Below are 19,461 nucleotides of genomic sequence, written 5' to 3' on the forward strand. Positions count from 1 at the left end.
TAAGATACTCACTGCATTCCAAAATGCAGAACTGATGGGTGAAAATGTAAGGCCTTCCCATTTGGAGGCATCTTTGCTGACAAGCTGAAAAGAAAAGAAGCGACAATTAATATTTAGTGGGCATGATGTAGGGAAGGAAGATACATTAGAGGCCCTTTTCTATTCTGAACCTCCCTTCCTTGCACAGGTCTCTACAGTCATGCTGGCCCATCTGTTTATGGGGCAGTGCAATGGACTACAGAGGGAAAACAACTGGGAAGAGTCATGAGGAATGAAAATGACATCAGGATGGAGCAGATCCCCAGTCTTGCCAATTAGATATCTATGCAAGCACTGGTATGAGCACACCTGAGGGATGCAGAGGTAGAGGAGTAAACAGCAGCTTGGGCAAAAGCAGAGATCAAAAGAATTGCTTGTATAGTTGTGGCTTTAATGCAAATGCCAGCTTCATTTCTTCTATGCAGAAGAGAATAAGAAATACTGTGAAGCACATACATCATCTTTCATTTGCTCTACAAAAAATCACAATAAAGTCCTAACAGTTCTATTACATTTTTACCTTATTCCAACATTACTCAATACTCTGTAACATAGAAATTCCATGATATCGTCACCATTTTGTCAATTACAACTTGTCCCCCACAAGTCCCAAAAACCACAGCAGTAAAAAACAAGCCCAGCATTTGTTTACTTTACCTGCATATTTTACCAGTGATACTCTGTTAAAAGCTTCCCTATAAGCAGTGTGCACGTTAGCCAAACAGCCAAAACAATCTTAATCTTTACTGGATGATGCTAACAAGCATCCTAGCTAGGATGAGTCTGAGAAGGGAAGGATGGACTGTGGTCTCATTAGTTATCCATCTGCTTTACATAATTTGTGGTTGTACAGTCAATTGGTTCCAAATTTTAAAATAGAGTTCTGTGACATTACACCTTTAATATCTCTTAGTGTGTACATAATTCTGCTGTTATATTCCAAAGCAGCAGGCATCATAATTTATTACCAGTCAGGAAAAATAATGCTGATTATTATGAAAACCCACAACTTTTATGAAAACATAGAATCATAGAAGGGAGAGAACTCTCTCTCTACTGTAGCAGGTGGAATGCAATATATGCAGATAGCATTCCTGAGGAGCTGCTAGTGAGAGTCTCATTCCAACCACCTTGTCTCTTCAGCAGCCAGCTCTTACTCCATTCCTAGAAACATTGCACCAGCTCTTTCTCCCCCTTGCAAAAGTCAGCCTCAGGTATATACTTACAAGTTAAGTCTGAGTACTGTCTTAATCACATACAAATTAAAATTATTACTACAGTAAAAGCCACAGATATTTGAGGAAGACTTGTTTCTTAAAGCTCTCAGATCCTTTTATTGTACGAATACACATAAACAGCAGAATAAAAGTCACTGGTTAATGCACTACAGTATGACCTTGAATCTCACCTCTGCTTAAGTTTCTAGCATCTTACAGGTACTGCTGAAATACCTTTTCTCACCAGAAAAATCTTTGCTGACAACAGCAAGAAGCTGAGTGCCTCTCTCTACCAATTCATGTAATTGGCCGTAGCTCTCCAAGAGGTACCCTCCTTCTGAGGAATTCTAGCAGCATCAGCTCTTTTCCTCTTAATTCTCACTCTTTGCAATAGGTAGCAAATGCACCAGCTAGGTGAAAATCCAGCAGTGGGTGTAGGAGACGGCATTTAATTTGGTCTAGGTGAACATGGCCATGCTGTAGCTCTGGCTCTTAAAAATGCACTGTATTGCTGTTCAGCCAACCCTGTATCAGTCAAAAAAAGGGAAAATCCTTATGTCTTGGGTGCATTGCAGGCTGCATCCAAAAGTATGTATTCTATCTGTTGAAACCAGGTGGGACAGTGATCTTTATCTCCAGGGAGGTATCTTCTGTTACTGGGCCATCAAGTCTCACTGCATAATGGATAAAATTACATCATCCCACTTTGAGATGCTCCACCCAGGGGGAGGAGCCAAGCATTTCCTACTAGATAAAATATGAGATTTGGAACATCAGAGCAGCCTTTTTCCACTGGATTCCAGAGGAAAACCAGACCTTTCCACATCATCACTGGACCTTCAGAGGAAAACTGCACCCTTCTACAGGACCACTGCTTCAACAGACCCACATCTGTCACTCCAGGACTGCACCACCATTTAATTGGATAGCTACCAACAACCTGACTGATGGGGTATCAGGTTCTTTTCTGACTCTATCAGTAATTTTTTTGTTTATTTGTTTTTGGTTTTATTACCATATTTTTATTTAAATTTTCCTAGTAAAGAACTGTTATTCCTATATTTTTGCTAGAGAGCTCTTTAATTTCAAATTTATAATAATTTAGGGGGAAGGGATTTACCATGTCCATTTCAAGAGAGGTTCCTGCCTTCCTTAGCATACATCTGTCTTTCAAATCAAAACAGTGGTAGGTAAGTCTAGCCTGTGTAAAGCAGAAACCATTCTGTTACTTCCACTTGGTCCCTCATGCATTGCTCTCCTGCAGCAACCTCCTTGCTCTTGTACTCTAGCCCTGCTCTGTCCATAGTCACAGCCTGCCTTCCTGGGCAACCTCGCCTCTCACTGCCCGAGTCCCTTTTCCTACCAAGTTCCACAATAGCATTTACAACAATTATTTGCACAGCATCTACCTAAGCCATCAGTGCTTCAGTTTTATTCATTACAAAACAACAACAAAATTGCAATGATCAAACTTAAGAGTATCTCACCCTATAGGCCTTAAAGCCACATGTTTCAATGGGGCTTAAATGGAAGGACACAGATTAGAAAAAACAGTATTTGCTCTCTACCCTGATAACCAACTCTAAAGAAGTTAAATGCAGACCACAATAACAATGAGATTAAGACTTGTAAAGAAATCTAGGGGAGATGATAATCAGTGAGGGACAAAATGCTATAGTGAACATCTTGGTGAAAAGAAAAGGCTTTCTTTCCCAGCTGTGCCTGTGGTTTGCATTTTAGTAGCAGGAACAGCACAATAAAGCATGTTTAAGAGCAAAATGAAATTACTCCCTCACATAAATCCTTCCCCAACCTCTGAAATAACTGAAATCTGTAGTAAATTAAGATATGAATTCACAGAGACCTGAACTGATTTGAAATTTATTTTCTGAAACCTCTTCTTTGAAATCCTTTACTCACTGGCACTCTCTAGAGATGCTCCAGGGGGACCGTGTATATTTTAGGTATCTTGGACAGACAGTAACTAAGTTACTTGTTTTGGATGACTGTACAGGGCCCACTAGTTCAAAATGCACATCAAACACATTTTCCCAAGTACCCTGCCAGACAGAACACCTACCTTGATTTTACATTTGGCTTCATATAATTCAACAACTGCCTTTACATTTTGCAATATTTCATGAAGTAAACTATGATAACTGCTCCCCAAAAAGAACTTTAGCTTGCCTTTCTCTTTCTTAAGCTTCTTTACAATTTATCTTTTTCCAAGAAATCAGCAATCTTCCATTAAAATAAAAATTGCAGAAACAATACAATTCACTCTCTTCTTTAAGTTCTTCCCCAAACAAATTAAAAGAGTCACTTGCCGAATAGAAACACACAGTTTTGGCTCCATCAGGAACCTTGGTATTCTTGACGTTTTGTCTTTACCAGGTCCTGGACTTGTGGGGTTTTTAGAAAATACTGCATTTCATGTCTCTTTGAAGACTGCTTCTAGCCCATGAGTTTGCAAAATAAAACCAAAAATCATGCAGGCAGCTCATGCTATTTTTCTTTCATTTTTAAACCTCAAAATCTTTTAGCCAAATTCACTTTTTTACATAATTAGCTTACTCTCTACTTACCAAGCCCGCAAGGAAAACCCCAAAGAACATTTAAACTGCCTACATAACACAGGTTTGTTCTTCAAAAACTGCCACGAAGATCACAAATAATTGCTGAGATGTTAATTTTGCCTTGCTCGATTAATTAGAATGAATAAAGGCAGTCAAACCTGAAGTACCCTATTTAATATATGTACAGAAAATGGCTCCTTTGTGAAGAATGCTGCTTAAGTCTCACGACTTGAAACCCCTACAAGAGAAGCTTTGAGTCTCCACACCTCTGAAAGACTGGGTCCTCCAGCTACACTCCTGCCCAGCATCTCTGAACCAAAAAGAAAACATTTTCAAGTGAGACATGCTGCTCACAGCCTTTTCCAGGTACTTTGAAAACACAAACCCTAGAGAAAGGGTACACGGAGAAATACTGAGAGAAAAGGCTTCCACAGTATCACCATGCATCAGAATCTGGCTCCCACCTCAAGAAAAGCAGGATGTATTGACAGGAAGCACTGTGGGGCTGCAAAGCTCACAGCAATAGGAAGTTACAGTCGTGTCAAATTTCCCTGCACCCAACAGTTTTCTTTTTCTACATCAGGCACAGCCAAAATTTTTATCTTGACAGAAACCCTTTTAAGTTACAGCAAAATGCATGAAAGAGCTCTGTGGTCACTGGTAAGCTTGACCTGCTTAATAGTTAAGCATGATAATCTTCTTACAGTAATTAAGAGTGATAATCTTCCTATGGGAGCTGCCTTTTGCTGTTTCTACATTAATCCAAGCCTTTTAGTTTATTTTTATAATGAAAGAATACAGGCCTGTAGGACAGCATGTATTTGCCTGCTGGTGCTCGAAAGACCATATGACACCTTGACACTGAACTCATTAAGTGCCAAAAATCCCACTATCCTTCCCTGTGCCTTGCCCTCACCAGGAAAATAAAAGAATGCTAACTAAAAAGGAAACTAAGCAAATAAAAGAAAACTCAGACCTAGGACTTTAAAAAGTACTAACTTCTGGTTTTAATTTATTCCCCTTGATCTGGACAGTGTACCTGATACCAGTTTCCTTGAAAAGAAGTTATGGAAGAGTCACTAAGATCACATCTCAAAGCTACAGAAAACACCCAGTAGTAGAAAACATCAATCTGGACTTCACATTTTTTCCTCTTTTTGTGAATTTCAGGCCTAATTTTTTAAAGCCAAGTATAATCTTTGAGCATCAACCTTTAAAAATAGTAATTTACCCATGAGTATTCAATACCATGCCTTGTTTAAGCCAATGTATGAAGACAGACAATGAAAATGAGCTCAGTATGGAAAACTGTACAAGTTATTTCCACAGCACTTTAACAGGAAGCCTCAAATGCTACAAATGGAAGAAAAACCCAAACACTCCAATAAAGTTTCACTGCATTGGCAGTAATTTATTTTACAAACTGATAAGATGCTGGGGAAGTACCTCAAAAACTTAAAACCATGCACCACTTGCAAAATCCTTTTACCAAACATTTGCTTGAGTAATAGATCAAGACCAGCTTTCTCAGGGCTATGTTTCAGTTACGTAAGGACAAAAGTTATTGCTACTATTTTTCACCAAATTTATTAAAAACTTAAATTATCTCCTCTAGCAGATGAAACTTCATCATACAAGACTTTGTGAAGCATCTCCAAATGCTTCAAATTTGCTACCACAAATTTAAAAACTACCTAAGTTTTCTAAAAAATACATAGCTTTTTATGCAATTGAAAAGCATTTTCACAAATTGTACTATATGAATGTGAATATATGATGTAAATAAAAATATAAGGAGAAGCAGCAAGGCTACACTTAAAAGTCCTCTAGGCAGTGCTGCATGGGGAAGCTGCAGTCACACAGTCATCCTACACACAGTAGGGAAACTAAGCTGCTCCCCCACACACCAGGGGCCACTACAAATCTTCAGGATGAAAAGTTAAAGTCACGAGCCAAATACCAACAGTGAAAAAGTAGCTTTAACCCCAAACCACCACCACTATCTCACAGGAGCATCATTCTCTTGTTCTTGTTTTCAAGAACAGCTGGGATGTATTATATCCTCTTTGCGCCCTCTCCAAATGTTTTCGCATCATTTGACAAAGCTTTCTGTTCTGGTGCACTGATTCATTAAATCTATACCGTATGTGATGTGTGATTTTTTTTTTTTAGACAGGACACAAAATACAGAACCTTATGAAGAACCTCTTAAAAATATCAATTAAAAAAAATTTCAGACTATTTTTACTGTTCACTGGCATTTTGTTAACTGACAGCACTGTGCATTTTCATCATCATCTCTGTGCTTCAATACCACAGTCATATAAACCAACTTTCAAACAAAGAGCTTTTCTCTTCTAGCTTCCCATACAAAACCCTGGTTATACTTACTTCAAAGTACATCCCGTCCTGCAGTCAGAAAAACAAAGGGGAATCCTCCACAGTGTCAGATCCTTTCAACTTCTTCACCCAAAGCTAGTAAACCCTCATGGTGACAGGATACCACCACAGACAGCCTGCAAAATTTCCCTGGCTGCCCCTTTAGAACAGTGCAGCTTGCTGAGCTTTCTTGTCTTTTGTCACTTTTCACTCTGGGTTGTGGTGTGCAAAATGGAAAGACAGCTCCATGACTTAGTGCTATTAATAAAAACAAGCATACTTACTGTGTGTTTGTGTCCAACTCCTAATTACTGCTGTGTATAGTTCACTAGATTACCTTGTCAAAGGAAACATGCAAATATGAAAAAATTTATACCAGAAAATTCAAACTGGCAAAAAACCAAAAAAAATTGGCATTACCAGGATCAGTAGTTGCAACACCACAGAAACCACCAGGCCCTTACAAAACATCTGGGATCTGTTGAAGCCAATGCATAGCATATGCTCTCAGCCAATTTCTTCTGATGGATAAATGCAACAGCGTTCTGCTATTATACAATGCAGAACCATATGAAACACACCCTAATTTCACATTAACAAAATGTCTACCACCGAAGAAATCTCAGGTATGTTATGGCTTTGAATTCCAGCAAGGAATTTAGTCTACAAGTTAGCATTTGTTTCCTTCAGAAGTAGGATAACTGTGAGGAAAGGAAAAGGAGGAAAATTAGCTAAAAAAAAAACAGCAGGAAGTCAGCTTTTGATTATTTTATATCCAGTTAAAAAAGCACTTGCAATCAAGTAAAATATTAAAACTCCACCTCCCCTACATTCTTGCATTTCCTCCTTTATTTCAAAGCTAGGAAGCTAATCAGAGTTCACTAACTGGAAATGTTCACCTGTGAAACTAAAGGCAAAGCATCACTAAGGCTACTTTTAGTTTCTTGACAAGCCTCTAACCAGACATCTGCTTCCACTGCAATAAAGGATGCACTTTGCTTCTGTATGTCCTACATGGAATTTCTCAAGCTGCCCATGAGAGGAAAAGCTCCTCCAGACACAGTAAAGATCCCTCTGCAGCCCAAAGGTGTATTTAACCAGTCTTGGCCATACATCTCTCAATACTTCTTGCTCTTTAAGATAAGCAAATTAATGTCATGGTCTCACGTGGGAACTCATACAAAGGCCCCACTGAAGCCAGAGGGGCTTCTCATAGGCAGAGGGGCAGCTGAGGTAGACTGAGGAACAGGACTGACACACACCACTTTGTCCCTCCTTATTTTGGGTATTTGGGTACATGGATGGACATGCATCTGAAATAAGAGCAAGACATAGAGCTTGGCAAATTGCATCCAGCCTCTGAAGAGGCTTCTGTCACTCCATGGCAATAATTTACACTAAAAAGGAGCAACATGGCTTTGTGAGGCAGATTTTAAATCACGTCAAAATGGAAGATGTGGCATGTGGCAGGAATATGGCAAAAACACAGAGGGAATAAACAAACTTAAAGTGCTGCCCCAAACTATGGCCAGCAGTAGGTAATGTGGATTTGCAGTTACCACAAAGTCACATTTTCGACACCTGATCTTACCTTTCCACAGCTTGCAAGCTTTCAGTACAAAAAGGGAAAACAAGAAGATCTGAGTGTTCAAACAAAGTGTCATTGTCCCCAATCCAGTACATGCGCCCAGAACGACTTAACTGCCAAGGCAGGCAGCATGGGAAAGTCATGGATGACATGAGACAACCTGAAGTTTTCCAAGTCATAAACAAGCTTCCTCAGCTTGGGGACAAAGGCAAAGGTTCTCATCTTAAAATGTGGAAGCATATGCTCTATATACTAATGTTTCAGTAATTGTTTCAGGAACAACAAAACACAGCCCATCACTTCAATGACCAGAAAGCATAAATAATTGTTTTAATTTACAAGGAGAGGAAAAAAAAAATCCAAGCAAGACTGAAACACCAGGGCAGGGGTGTGTGTTTGTTTTAAAGCGACTACCGCATCTGCACGATCAACCACATTACCCCAGCAACACTGAGAATGCTCACAAAGGCCAGAAATGTCCCCTTTTCAAAAGGGCAGTTTAAACACTGCAGAAACTGGGTCAGCAACAGGCCACAGAAATGCCTAAGCAGGCAGCAAGCACCTCAAAAGGTGCAGGTAGCAGGCTTGCAGCAAAGGCTTCAAATAAAAGACGGAAACACACCAATACAAAAATCAGACAGTAACTACTGAAGAAAGGCAGTTAATAGGAACAAAGCATGTAATGCATGAGTCAAGGAGTCGGTCAAGTACAGGTCCTTCAGCTCTCTACCCTCCTTCAGTTGCCATAAATCAAGATTTAGACTCAAACTAGACATGTACATGGCCTACAGCATCAACAGGCAGGCACAAAAACGGAGCAGGCCTGTTAAACACACAACAAAGTAAGGAACTGCAAAACTTATTCTACAATATGACAGGCTGCTCAGTTGCTGAGGGCAGCGCAGTGCCTCTTTTTAAAAAACAAAACAGGAATTACACAATTTTTGTTTATATGTGGTTAGTGTATTTATCATCTCTGTGTTCAGGTCTTTGCTGTTACGCATTTATTGATGCGCAAACAGCCTTTACTTCAAAATGCTAAATCACAACTGCAGTCAATAGGACAATGTAATTCAGCACAAAACATGTAGGCAAAATTTAAGAGGTGACCTACAAAGTCACTAGTGAGGTCTGACTTGCTGACTGCGTAATAGCTAACACCAAATGAATATGCAGCAGGACTGTTGCACACATCTGCCAACCACAGTCAAGAGACTTGATTGTATTCTACACAGACACTTAAAATAATTTGAAATGAATCTAGGTGGTGGTTACCCAAGGTGCAAGCAGTTATGAATCTGTCACTCCCTCCTTTCTCTCATTTCACTTCCTTTTGTTATTGTGTATCTTTCCCTTCATTGTTAAGATTGAAATCTGCTGCTGTCCCTTATCAGTTTTGCCAATCACTTGAAATGAGCAAGCTCTCATTTGCTCCCTACCTACCAGTATCTTTGTTCACTTGATGTTTTTATCAGAGCATGGCTTTTTCCCTTTCTTTGTTCTGTTCACAATCTTTAGCGTTTTTTCACTTGTTACCATACTTTTGCCTCTGCCTTTGCCTTTCCGGAAATTACACCCTGTCCTTCCCCCTGTGAAATTCTAGCCCAGACGTTCAGCATCCCATCCAAGCAGTTTCCAGTGCCATATGCAACTTGCTGGGTGCCCAGCCTCTCTCCCCACAGCCAGTCAACCATGCATGGATGGTGGCATCCTGTTTCAGCTGAGTTTTGCCCTTACCCAACACACTGCTCTAAGCTTTGGTAAGAAGCATCAATCTAAAGATGAGATCCCTGTGCACCAGAGCAGACGTGATCTGTAAGCAGCACTCCCAGAGGAAGATCTGGTGGTCGCAGAGTGCCCTTTGTTTCTGCAGCAGACAGTCCAGTGGGAGTAAAGGTGCAGCAACAGCCTCTGCCCCAAAAGAACACAAATTGATGAGCCTAGCGGGGATGAAAAGGGGAACAAACTGCACTCAGTGCAACCTCACAGTGTAGTGTGCTGCGGAACAAACAATGATGGGCACCTAGTCAGTGGGAACTTAATGAGGGGAAACAAAACCACCTCTCTCCTCTTGCCACATCCCACAGCAAAACCCTACTGCCCCTCCACTCAGAGACTTAACATCAAGACACCAATGCAACCATCACACTGGGCAGCACTCAAGTACAGTGATAGCATCACTGCTTCAAAATGCTCAGGATTTGTGGCTATTGTGTGGTGCAGGAGCTGACCTGCTACGGTATTACTTCAGCCAGGATCTAGTGCTTGATGCCCAGACTGCAGAAAAACCGTGACTGTCCAGTTCTGTGCAAAATGACAGTCACTTGTCAATAACTTCAGTAGAGTTCTAAGGTAAAAAGACAAACATTTTATATTTCAATTTTGAACCCTTCTAATAACCCTTGTTAGACTGAGAGCAAACAACTTCACAAAATAATTTCTGCATGAACTACTGCAAAGGCAACCAAATCTTTCAGGATGACACCTAGTACCTACAACTGTGACGTTTCACGCAGTGCACATCTTCATACTCCAAGCAGTAGTCAAGTAATTACTTTAAAATTTAAAATCACAGCTTTTATTTTCTACCAAATGTAACCAACTGTTTTTTTAATTAATCACTGTGATTTATCCTCCAAGAAAATGAAACAACTGTATTGTCAGATAATTCAGTAGAATTCAACTAGTTAAGCTTTTTGCCATACAACTCTCCCAGGACTCAGCTATGTTGTGCAATGACAAGAGCTAACACTAAACTGTAAGTGAATATGATGGGTTTCAAAGGAGGGAAATGTCCCCATAGACCACATCTGTTTATAAAACAGCCAGCCTGGAACAGAGGAGTAATTGACATATTCCCTCATAGTGACATATTTTACATATTCCCACCCAGAAAAGCCTTGAGAACATGATGCACTTTGGCACACTGGCACAAGCAGCAAGGAAGTCCAAGAGCCTAAAAAACCCAGTGCATGTGCGATTTCAATTGCTTGTATAAACTGCACCTCTTGTCCAAGTGTGGTACAGCCATGGAGCTAAAAGGCAGCACAACATGCAGGAACCTCAAGACCTTGGAAGCCATTCAAAGGATCCTCCTCACAAATAATAAAATAACAAGCATGTATCTGTTTTTATTCTCTCCGGTGCTAAACACATCATACTGAGACTGCTGGCTCAGACTCAAAGAAGTCTCCAAAGTCCCACTTTGTTCCCATTGTATTCCCAATGGCAGCGCAACACACTGCTCCAACAAATGCCAGGAGATAGCATTAAAGTGCATACACATATATGAGCCAAATTTTGGTGTGAACCTGTTTCTATCCTCACTGATAAGAAATAAATACCTGCAGCTGAAGGCCTGCAAAGAGTTGCCTCATGCCACCAACCCCACATGCTGCCCATGGAAGAACTCTTTGGAAACATTAACCAGAAAAATAGTACCAGCAGGAAGCAGGAAACCAGACGATATTTTCTTTTCAATTTTATTTTGATAATAACCAGAAATCACAGAAATAATTGAAGCAGCTTCATAAGAAAGGTCAGACCTCAGTGCACCAACAAACTTTTAAAAGTGTTAAGTATTAACATTTGGATATATTGCTTAACAGCCACTGTCAGCTCTGAAAGAGGTGCGCCAGAGTCAACAGCAACACTCTCAGTGACTCAAAGCCAGTCCCTAGAACTCCTAGAAATCTGAGTCTCTATAGCAATTCCCTTTTGGATCCTCTCCTGGGACCCACAAAAGCTTTTCAATCAAGCCCTCCCATTAATTCAGGAGGTGAAAAAGGCTGCAAGAACATGGCAGAACTCAGGGGTCAAGAAGTGCAACAAAGAACAGTAAAAAAAGAGATTATTAACTTTCTATTAGATCAGATATCAGCATTCACATGATTAAAAAAACTGGGAAAATCTCCTCAGGAGATAAATGTAAATGTGCTACCAAACAGGCAGATAGTCATCATTTATCTCTATCTACTTTGTAAAGCTGAGACTGCCTATTTTTCAGAAGGTCGGAAGGATTAGCCTGAGATTAACAGACATCTGAAATCCATTACTAGTGTATTAAAACGTAAAAGTAGAAGCATAAGAAGAAAGTTCCTATTCTGAACTAGTTATATTGCAGAAGCAGCAAGTACAGGCTAGGGAGACACAAAATTTACAAATTACCACGGACAAACATGCCATTGCAGCAGTTTACTTTTGCTTTTCTTTGGTTTTTTTTCCCTCTTCTCTAAACACACAAATGTGTGTTATATCCCCTTTTTCAAAACAAGGCAGGTTAAGTTTAACAAGAAAAATGCTGTGTTCCCAAGCAGACTTGCACAGCCTTCACAGCATGCGACTGGCCTGGCATTAAAAGCCATGTGTTTGCTGAATGACCACACCAACAGGCTGTGCCACAAGATCTGTCTCTGCTCTCACACAGCTCTGCAGCCAGTACTGAACAAAACACAATGGGAAATAAGACATCACATGCCCTTATTCCACCTGGCGAGACCAGGGCTGTCCTAACTCTAAAGGGCATGCATTCTGGGTGGGCTATGCACAGGCTATGGAGAGATTACCAAGTGCCAAAAAAAAAAAAAAAAAAAAAAAAAAAAAAACAAAACAAAAACAAAACAACACAACAAAAACAAAAAACCACACAACAAATCATGCACACATGTGTGCACCAGCTCGCAACTGTCCACACAGTGGCAGCACTGTGTGATTCACCACACCACCCACACAAAACCCATGAGCTGTCCCCCAGGCTATCCATTATCCCAGTGCAAATGCTTTAACCCACTCTCATCCCACAGCCACAGACTCGAAGACATTACTCCTAACATACAAGACACTGTCCGTCTCAGCCCCACACTGACCTGCTCATCTATCTCACCAACAGTGAGCAGAACAGCAGATCTGGCTGGACTCCTCCCCAGCTCCTCCTGCACTGCAGATAAGGAGCAGGGTCAGCCCTGGCACAGTACCGCCACACAACAACCCACTCCCACAGCAGGCCAAAAGGCAGGTGCAGGAAGAGGCCAGTCTGTAGAAGTGAGGAAAGAGCAAAAAAGATGCCACAAGGTCCAGAGCAGTGCCACACCAGCATGGGTGTGGCTCCCTGGGAACAATTTGAGACAAGCAGAACAAAGATGACATCCTACAGGTGACACAGGGCACCCCGTCCCACACAACAGGCTGTAGACATTGAGTGAGAACTTCTGTGTACATTTTCAGCTGATGCTACCAGAGAGCAACAGGGAAACCAAAAAGAGAACGATCGCAAGTAAATGTCAACCTGTCAATAGAACAAGTTCTTCTAATCCAGAGAACTTGCAGAGCTGCACAAGGCAGGGGATAGCACCAGGCAACAGAGTGCAAGACAGCCTCTTCCTCTGGCTGTACAGAAACTACAATCACTTCAGGCATGGCCCAGACAGAAGCTAAAAAAAAAGTAGAGATGCCGTAAAACAATATGCAAGAGATCTGCAGATGATACAGAGAACAGAAAGTGAAGAAATTATTAACACAGGAAGACAAAGAAAGAACTGTATAGGGCACCAAAATGTAAAGCACAGTTTATTTGTCCTTTTGAAACAGGTCATTACATGTGAGAAAGTTTCCTCCAGTAGCATATATCCACAAACACAATTTCTCCATACACAATAATCCCTGTGCAAACAATGACCTCACAGGCCCAGCCTGTTATTTTTACCAGTACAGAAACTGGTGTTTCCATAGAAGCCTGTGACTTTTCAAGGCATCATGAGCCATATGAATGCAGAAGTGGCAATTTGCAACTACCATACCAAGGCTGCCTTCATTTCTCAAAGTCAAGCTGTCACCCACAGATGAGAAAGTCCAGTTTAGGTAACACGTGAGCTGACAGATCAAAAAATCTCTGGTCCAACCATGAGCATCCTCCAGCCCAGTGAGTGCACAAAACTGAAATATACACATTCCAACAGAGTTTGTTCAATGCAAACAGACAAGATTTTGATGATGAGTGGGACTGCAACAGCAAGTCTAAGAGTAATTAAATATGGCCACACATCACCTTTAAAGTATTTCCGTCAAGGTCAAGTAGGACCTACCCTAAGGACAGAAGTTTGACAACTCTTTGTTAACAAGTGCAAGACTGTAATTTACCATTATCTCATGATCATAGAAAGCCACAGGGTCACCTCCTCAGTTTTGTGCGAAACACTGTACAGCTGGCCTGGGCAACTTCTCTCATTTATGAAATTACTGAAAACAATTTAGAAATAAAGAAACAAACAATAGTTGAAACCTTTGTTAGCACACAGCACTGCCATGCAATGACCCAGGGAAAAAAAAATCAAAACACATTTTTTACTCCCTGTATCATCAGGCAAGCCATGTAATTTTGTAAAAGGACTGGTATTTTGTAAGAACCTATGCACCCAGAGGAAGAGCTGTCCCTAGCCAATTGTCTAATACCAATTTCAGCAAGGCAAAGTTCATCCATGAATCAACTGCCACATAAAAGAAGAGAAACAATTAAAGCAGCAGGAGAGTTCAGCTTGCCACCCTAGCTGTGCCTGGCAGAAGCAAAAGAAGGAGAGGAAGAGCAACACTGATTATTTTGGAAGGAACTGTGTGTTTCTTCATCTACAAGAGAACTTGTAGATGTCAATTTCATTGACCTCTTGCAACTCTTTTCAGTCAGCTGCTTTTAGTCCAGTTTCACAATATCCTGTGCTCCCTACAGGTGTTCCCTTACAGATTTTCACCCAAGTTCAATTTCAAGTCCATTTCAATTCTCCTCCTTTATTTCTAAGGATTATGTAAAGTAAATTTAATTTATTTAGACATCCAATAAAACTTAAAATTAGCAGTCCCTTGGTAATCTAGACAAAGTGGAAGTGGGGCACAACAGCTGCAACTTATCAATTAAAAACAAAAGTTAGGCAATATTGAAGAAGGTTTTAGTGCTAACCCCTAAAAACATGCATTCTGTGCATACGGGAGAAATTGCTACCTTATGCAAGTACAGTAATGGGACTAAAAAGCTTTTTCCCAAGAAACTCAGGTTGTCTCTTTTTTTCATACACATGGATTTTTGCTTCTTTTGTAAAAGAAAATGTTTAAAAACCACTAAATACTTAATAAAAGCAGCTTTCACTATTACAAGTTAATACCAAGCATATATTCCAGGAAAAGTCTTCATGCAGTTAGACTTAGAGTTACTTTTGGCATAAGTTTAATGACAATCTAAGTGATCAGTGGTACTCCATACAAGCTTAGGTAGAAAATATTAAGATGGTTCCTTTCAGACAGCTTAAGCACTCACTGGCACTCTCAGAACCACTTTTCAGCTTTTCATTTTGAAACACCTTCTAAATGGATATTTACATTGATTTTAATAAAACTTATTTTAAAAATTAATACAACAAACTTTTTTTAATATCCAGACATTTCTGCTCACACAAAACCAATTGTTATTCATTTCAGTAAGCAAAACCAAAAGAAAAAAGCAGAAGGAAAAATAAAATCTGGTTGATCCTAACCTATTTTTCAATCTTTTTTTTCCTGCCTTAGTCAGTACCCAAGCTAGTTATCTGGTGCACAGGCATACAAGTCCCACGGCACTACTTTCTAACTGGACTGTCAAAAATTATGACGCTAAGACCACAGGCTTTTTGGAAGGGTGAGTCACCTCTTAAGTGTCTTAATACTCCATCTACAGCACCTGACCCCATTTGCTCCTCTTGACTAGAGTCAAAGCTGTCACCAGGGAGAAATTGCAGTGTACAGCCTCGCAATGCAAAGCAGGCTCATTCTCCCACTGCCACTCTGGATTCCCCCTGAAGAAAACGTTGTAACTACATCTCTTAAGTATTCCCTAAACCCTCTAGTAATTCTACAGTCTGTGCACTTCACTGCTTTGCTCTCTCTCAGGCAGCTAGTAAGCTGCCTTGCTTACTCTATCTTACTATCTTACTGCTTATCTATCTTACTGCCCTTGCTACCTCTATCTTCAATTTCTCCTCCACATCTGTAGCACTATTTCAGAGACACAGCAAAAACAACAGGATTAGAAGTAATTCCACCAAGCAGTCAGGAGAAGTCAAAGTCCTGGGCATCAGCTGTCACTCCTAGGCTGCACTGACACTAGCAGGAGAGCACTAGGAGCCGATACCATCTACTGCCCCAAGCAGCTCCAGTCCACAAGGTCAAATGCTCTCCAGTGATCAAAGGCAAAGGGTCAACAGAAATAACTGACTGAGCCAACGGCATTACATTTGGTTTTTTCTTGGTAGTTGATACCTAGCTACTCAAAGCAAAATATGCCCTGACAGAGAAAAAAGGCTGGAAAATGTCCTCTTCCTGGCTAATTTCATTCCATATTTCTAGTATATTATGGATTTCCCTTCTCATAGACAATCATTGTGCATAACATATTAAGAATACATGCTTCACATATTGAGTACAGCAGTTTATTCTGGTGCAAATGTTCCTTAATGTGCCAGCTGCAAAACTGCATCCTCAAAGACCTTTCCACAGAAGTCCTCAAAACCCAAGTACTAACAATGTCATTGTCCTGGTTTAGGATAAATCTGTGAGAAAACATCTGAATGGGGTCCCTCTAGGAAACAGATTCAAGTTGTCCCTCCCCCAACTGGTTCAGGGAAAATATTTGTTTGGAGAAAAGTTTGGAAAAATCTGTTTATTTAGCAGACAAAACACACCCCAGAGCAAAAATGAGCAATACTAAATAAAAAACCTCTTGCCACTCTGAATAGATGAAAAACTTGTGAGTTGCAGCCCAGCTCACTCAGTCTGTTCCCAGTCCCTCCAGCACTGGGAAATGCTGTGGCCCAGGCCAGGCCCGACAAGTCACAGGGGCGCGCTCTGGGTGTTCTTCTGGGCTTTTAGTCCAGAGCAGATTCAAACAATTCCAAGAAAAAGGAAAAAAAATCCACAGCCAGGGAACTTCTCTGCCTCAGCTAGCCAAAAACTAACTAAGAGCAAAGGAGAGCTCTCTCCTGCTGTCCACTGCAGACACCACACTGTGTGTGAAGGATGAGGGGGAGCAAGTGCAGTCTCTGATAACAAACTCTGCATCTCTTCCCTCCCCCTTCACTCCTGGAACCAGCCTTAAAGCTGCAGAACTCAATATCCAGCACCAACAGAACAGACGACTGGGGATACAAGCATCATAAAGTCACCCCAGGACAGTCATACACATAAAATTACGTTTTTTTGTAGTCCAATGACTACTTCCTTGAAGCAGAAAGTTCAAAATTTTGATAGCATCATTTGTGCACACCACCTGACTGTACTGTCTCTTTATTTATGCCAGATTTCTGCATTTCACAGAATCACAGAATATATCGAGTTGGAAGGGACCCACAAGGATCATCAAGTCCAACTCCTGGCCCTGCACAGAACCATCTCCAAAAGTCACACCATATGCCCTGAGAGCATTGTCCAAGCGCTTCTTGAACTCTATCAGGCTGGTGCTGTGACCACTTCCCTGGGAAGCTGTTCCAGTGCCCAACAAGAAAAGGTAAAAAATATTTTTTCTAATATCCAACCTACACCTCCCAACACAACTTCAGGCCATTCCCTTCGATCCTGGCTCATTATGCTGCTTTAGCAAGCACCTAAGCCTTCAAAATTTGCTACTGCCAGTTGTGGTAACCAAAGTCACCAGGATGAAGGGGTGAGAGTACAACCCCCACCCCTGCCCAAAACAACAACAACAAAAAACCCTCCAAACACAACAACAAAACCTTTCCTTGTCAACACCTGTAATTGACTGTTATGAAAGGCATCTTTTTACTCCTGACTTTCAAATGTAAGAAAAGCTGGAAAGAAGAACTGGAAAGAAACTGGAAGCTTTTTAATAGGGTAATCCAAATACAAATGACTTTAATTCTGTCAAAGTCTATGGCCTGAAGCAGTACTTAAGTGTCTACTGTGATGCATTTCCTATTTCAGAATCTGATCCAGAGAGACAAAAACCAGCATGAAGTAACCTGGAAGCATCCAGTGGAAGCATCCAAACAATTAGAATAGCAGGAGTCACAGGGTGGAAATTAATGAGTTGATAATTATCTTCTCCTCACTCTTGGGCAGCTCCAAATCCATGGACCTACAAATCAACCATTTCTCATTCACCTCTGAAATAACTCTTCACAAAATTGCTACTTTGACAGCGTCTTTTACCTCATTCAAATTTCTCTATTTGTTAAAGCAAAATCTAAGCCAGAAACTATAAGACCATATCCATCTCCCTTGTACATGTCCCACAAGAACAGCAAACCAAGAAGACCACCGCAAAAGGAAGACTTTATTATGCACAGGAGATCCATTAAAAGACTGTTAATACTTTACTGATTTTGTTGTGTTTGTTTTTTTTCAAAGTAGGCTAGCAAGCTCCCAGGGAACCCACTAACCTAGAATTAAAAACTGAATAAAACAATGTTTTGGAAAGAGACTTTCTCCTTCATGCCCCAAGAAGATGAACGCTATACTTCCCTCATTTCTGGGGAAATTTCTGATTCCTCTACTTCCTTTAACTTCTGCTAATACCCCTACAATAAGGTGCTTTGCTTCTAGGGGCTTCACATCAAATTACAGTAGCTTCAGTTGATTTCCCCAGGGCATGCAGTCAGACAATGAGATGAAGATGCTGCAAGCTTCAGGTTTTGCTGCTACAGGAAAAGGAAATCCCCATGATTTCACCATATAGTAATGTAAGCCAAGGGAATGAAAATTAATCCAGAAATAAACTTATAAATTCTAATCTTTCCAATGTACTTTTACTGGCTCTTCTTCATGAAATCTATACTATAAAATTCCTTCAATATATAGAGCACACACAGGACTATGTACGTGTTTACATACAGCAGCAAACCAAAACATTTTAGAAGATGCACACAAGCCAGGATCTGTTTAAGCAAGTTTTCTGAAGCATTTCAGTATGACAATAGAAGGATGTTTCCACCATGCAAGTGAACCGCTACAAACTTTACTCCCAAAAAGCAACTTTGTTTTTGAAAACGAATAATTAATAGAAAAATTTTTAAGCATCTGAATGACCTAAAAAAACCTCCAGTCAAATCACTTTTTCCTCTTTGAGTCTCAAGAATTAGTTATTTTCAATAATATTTTTATTATTGCCATAGTAGCCAATTACCCCATCCACCTCCAGAGAAAAATGGGCAACCACCTAAATTAGATCTCTCTGCCTACTAAGAAGACAATCTTAAGCATAGCATTAGCGACTGATGCCTTTTCACTACCTCTCTCCACTACAATAAAGAAAACATAGAGGTAATAAAGTTACACAGTAAAAATTTTGCATCCAAAATGTAATAGCTCCCAGATGACAAAAATCAGAAACTTCTCTATTTGCGCTGGGAAATGCAGCTTTCACTAGTTTACCCTTCTTTTCACAAGAGCAGGCAGCAAAAAAAATCCCCTCTGCAGGTAGAAATTGGGGCCCTTAGGCAAGCACAAGCAATCAGCACCAGCTGTCAGCAGCCGCAGTAATTCTCACATCCTGTTTCCAAAGCATCTTTGTAATTCCCACGGAGATGAGGCACAGGAACCTTAATGTGATTCTGGGTTCAGATGAAAAGGCTCCCAGTGGGTCAGAAAAGGGAAACGTCACGTGAAGAAGTGTTGCAGTGCAGGACAGACC

General features: G+C 40.6%; 1 protein-coding gene across 9 annotated transcripts in view; it reads right to left on the reverse strand.

Annotated features, from left to right (window-relative positions):
- The window catches only part of TMEM131L (transmembrane 131 like), a 74,690-nt gene that overhangs the window by 46,224 nt on the left and 9,005 nt on the right, over positions 1 to 19,461 (reverse strand). For all 9 annotated transcript variants that reach the window (XM_062492887.1, XM_062492885.1, XM_062492883.1 and 6 more), the window contains one exon: positions 13 to 84. In XM_062492887.1, the coding sequence (XP_062348871.1) occupies positions 13 to 84 (72 nt within the window). The remainder of the gene's footprint in view (positions 1 to 12; positions 85 to 19,461) is intronic.

This window comes from Cinclus cinclus, chromosome 5 (genome assembly GCF_963662255.1).
Source record: "Cinclus cinclus chromosome 5, bCinCin1.1, whole genome shotgun sequence".
In the NCBI taxonomy this organism is placed as follows: Eukaryota; Metazoa; Chordata; class Aves; order Passeriformes; family Cinclidae; genus Cinclus; species Cinclus cinclus.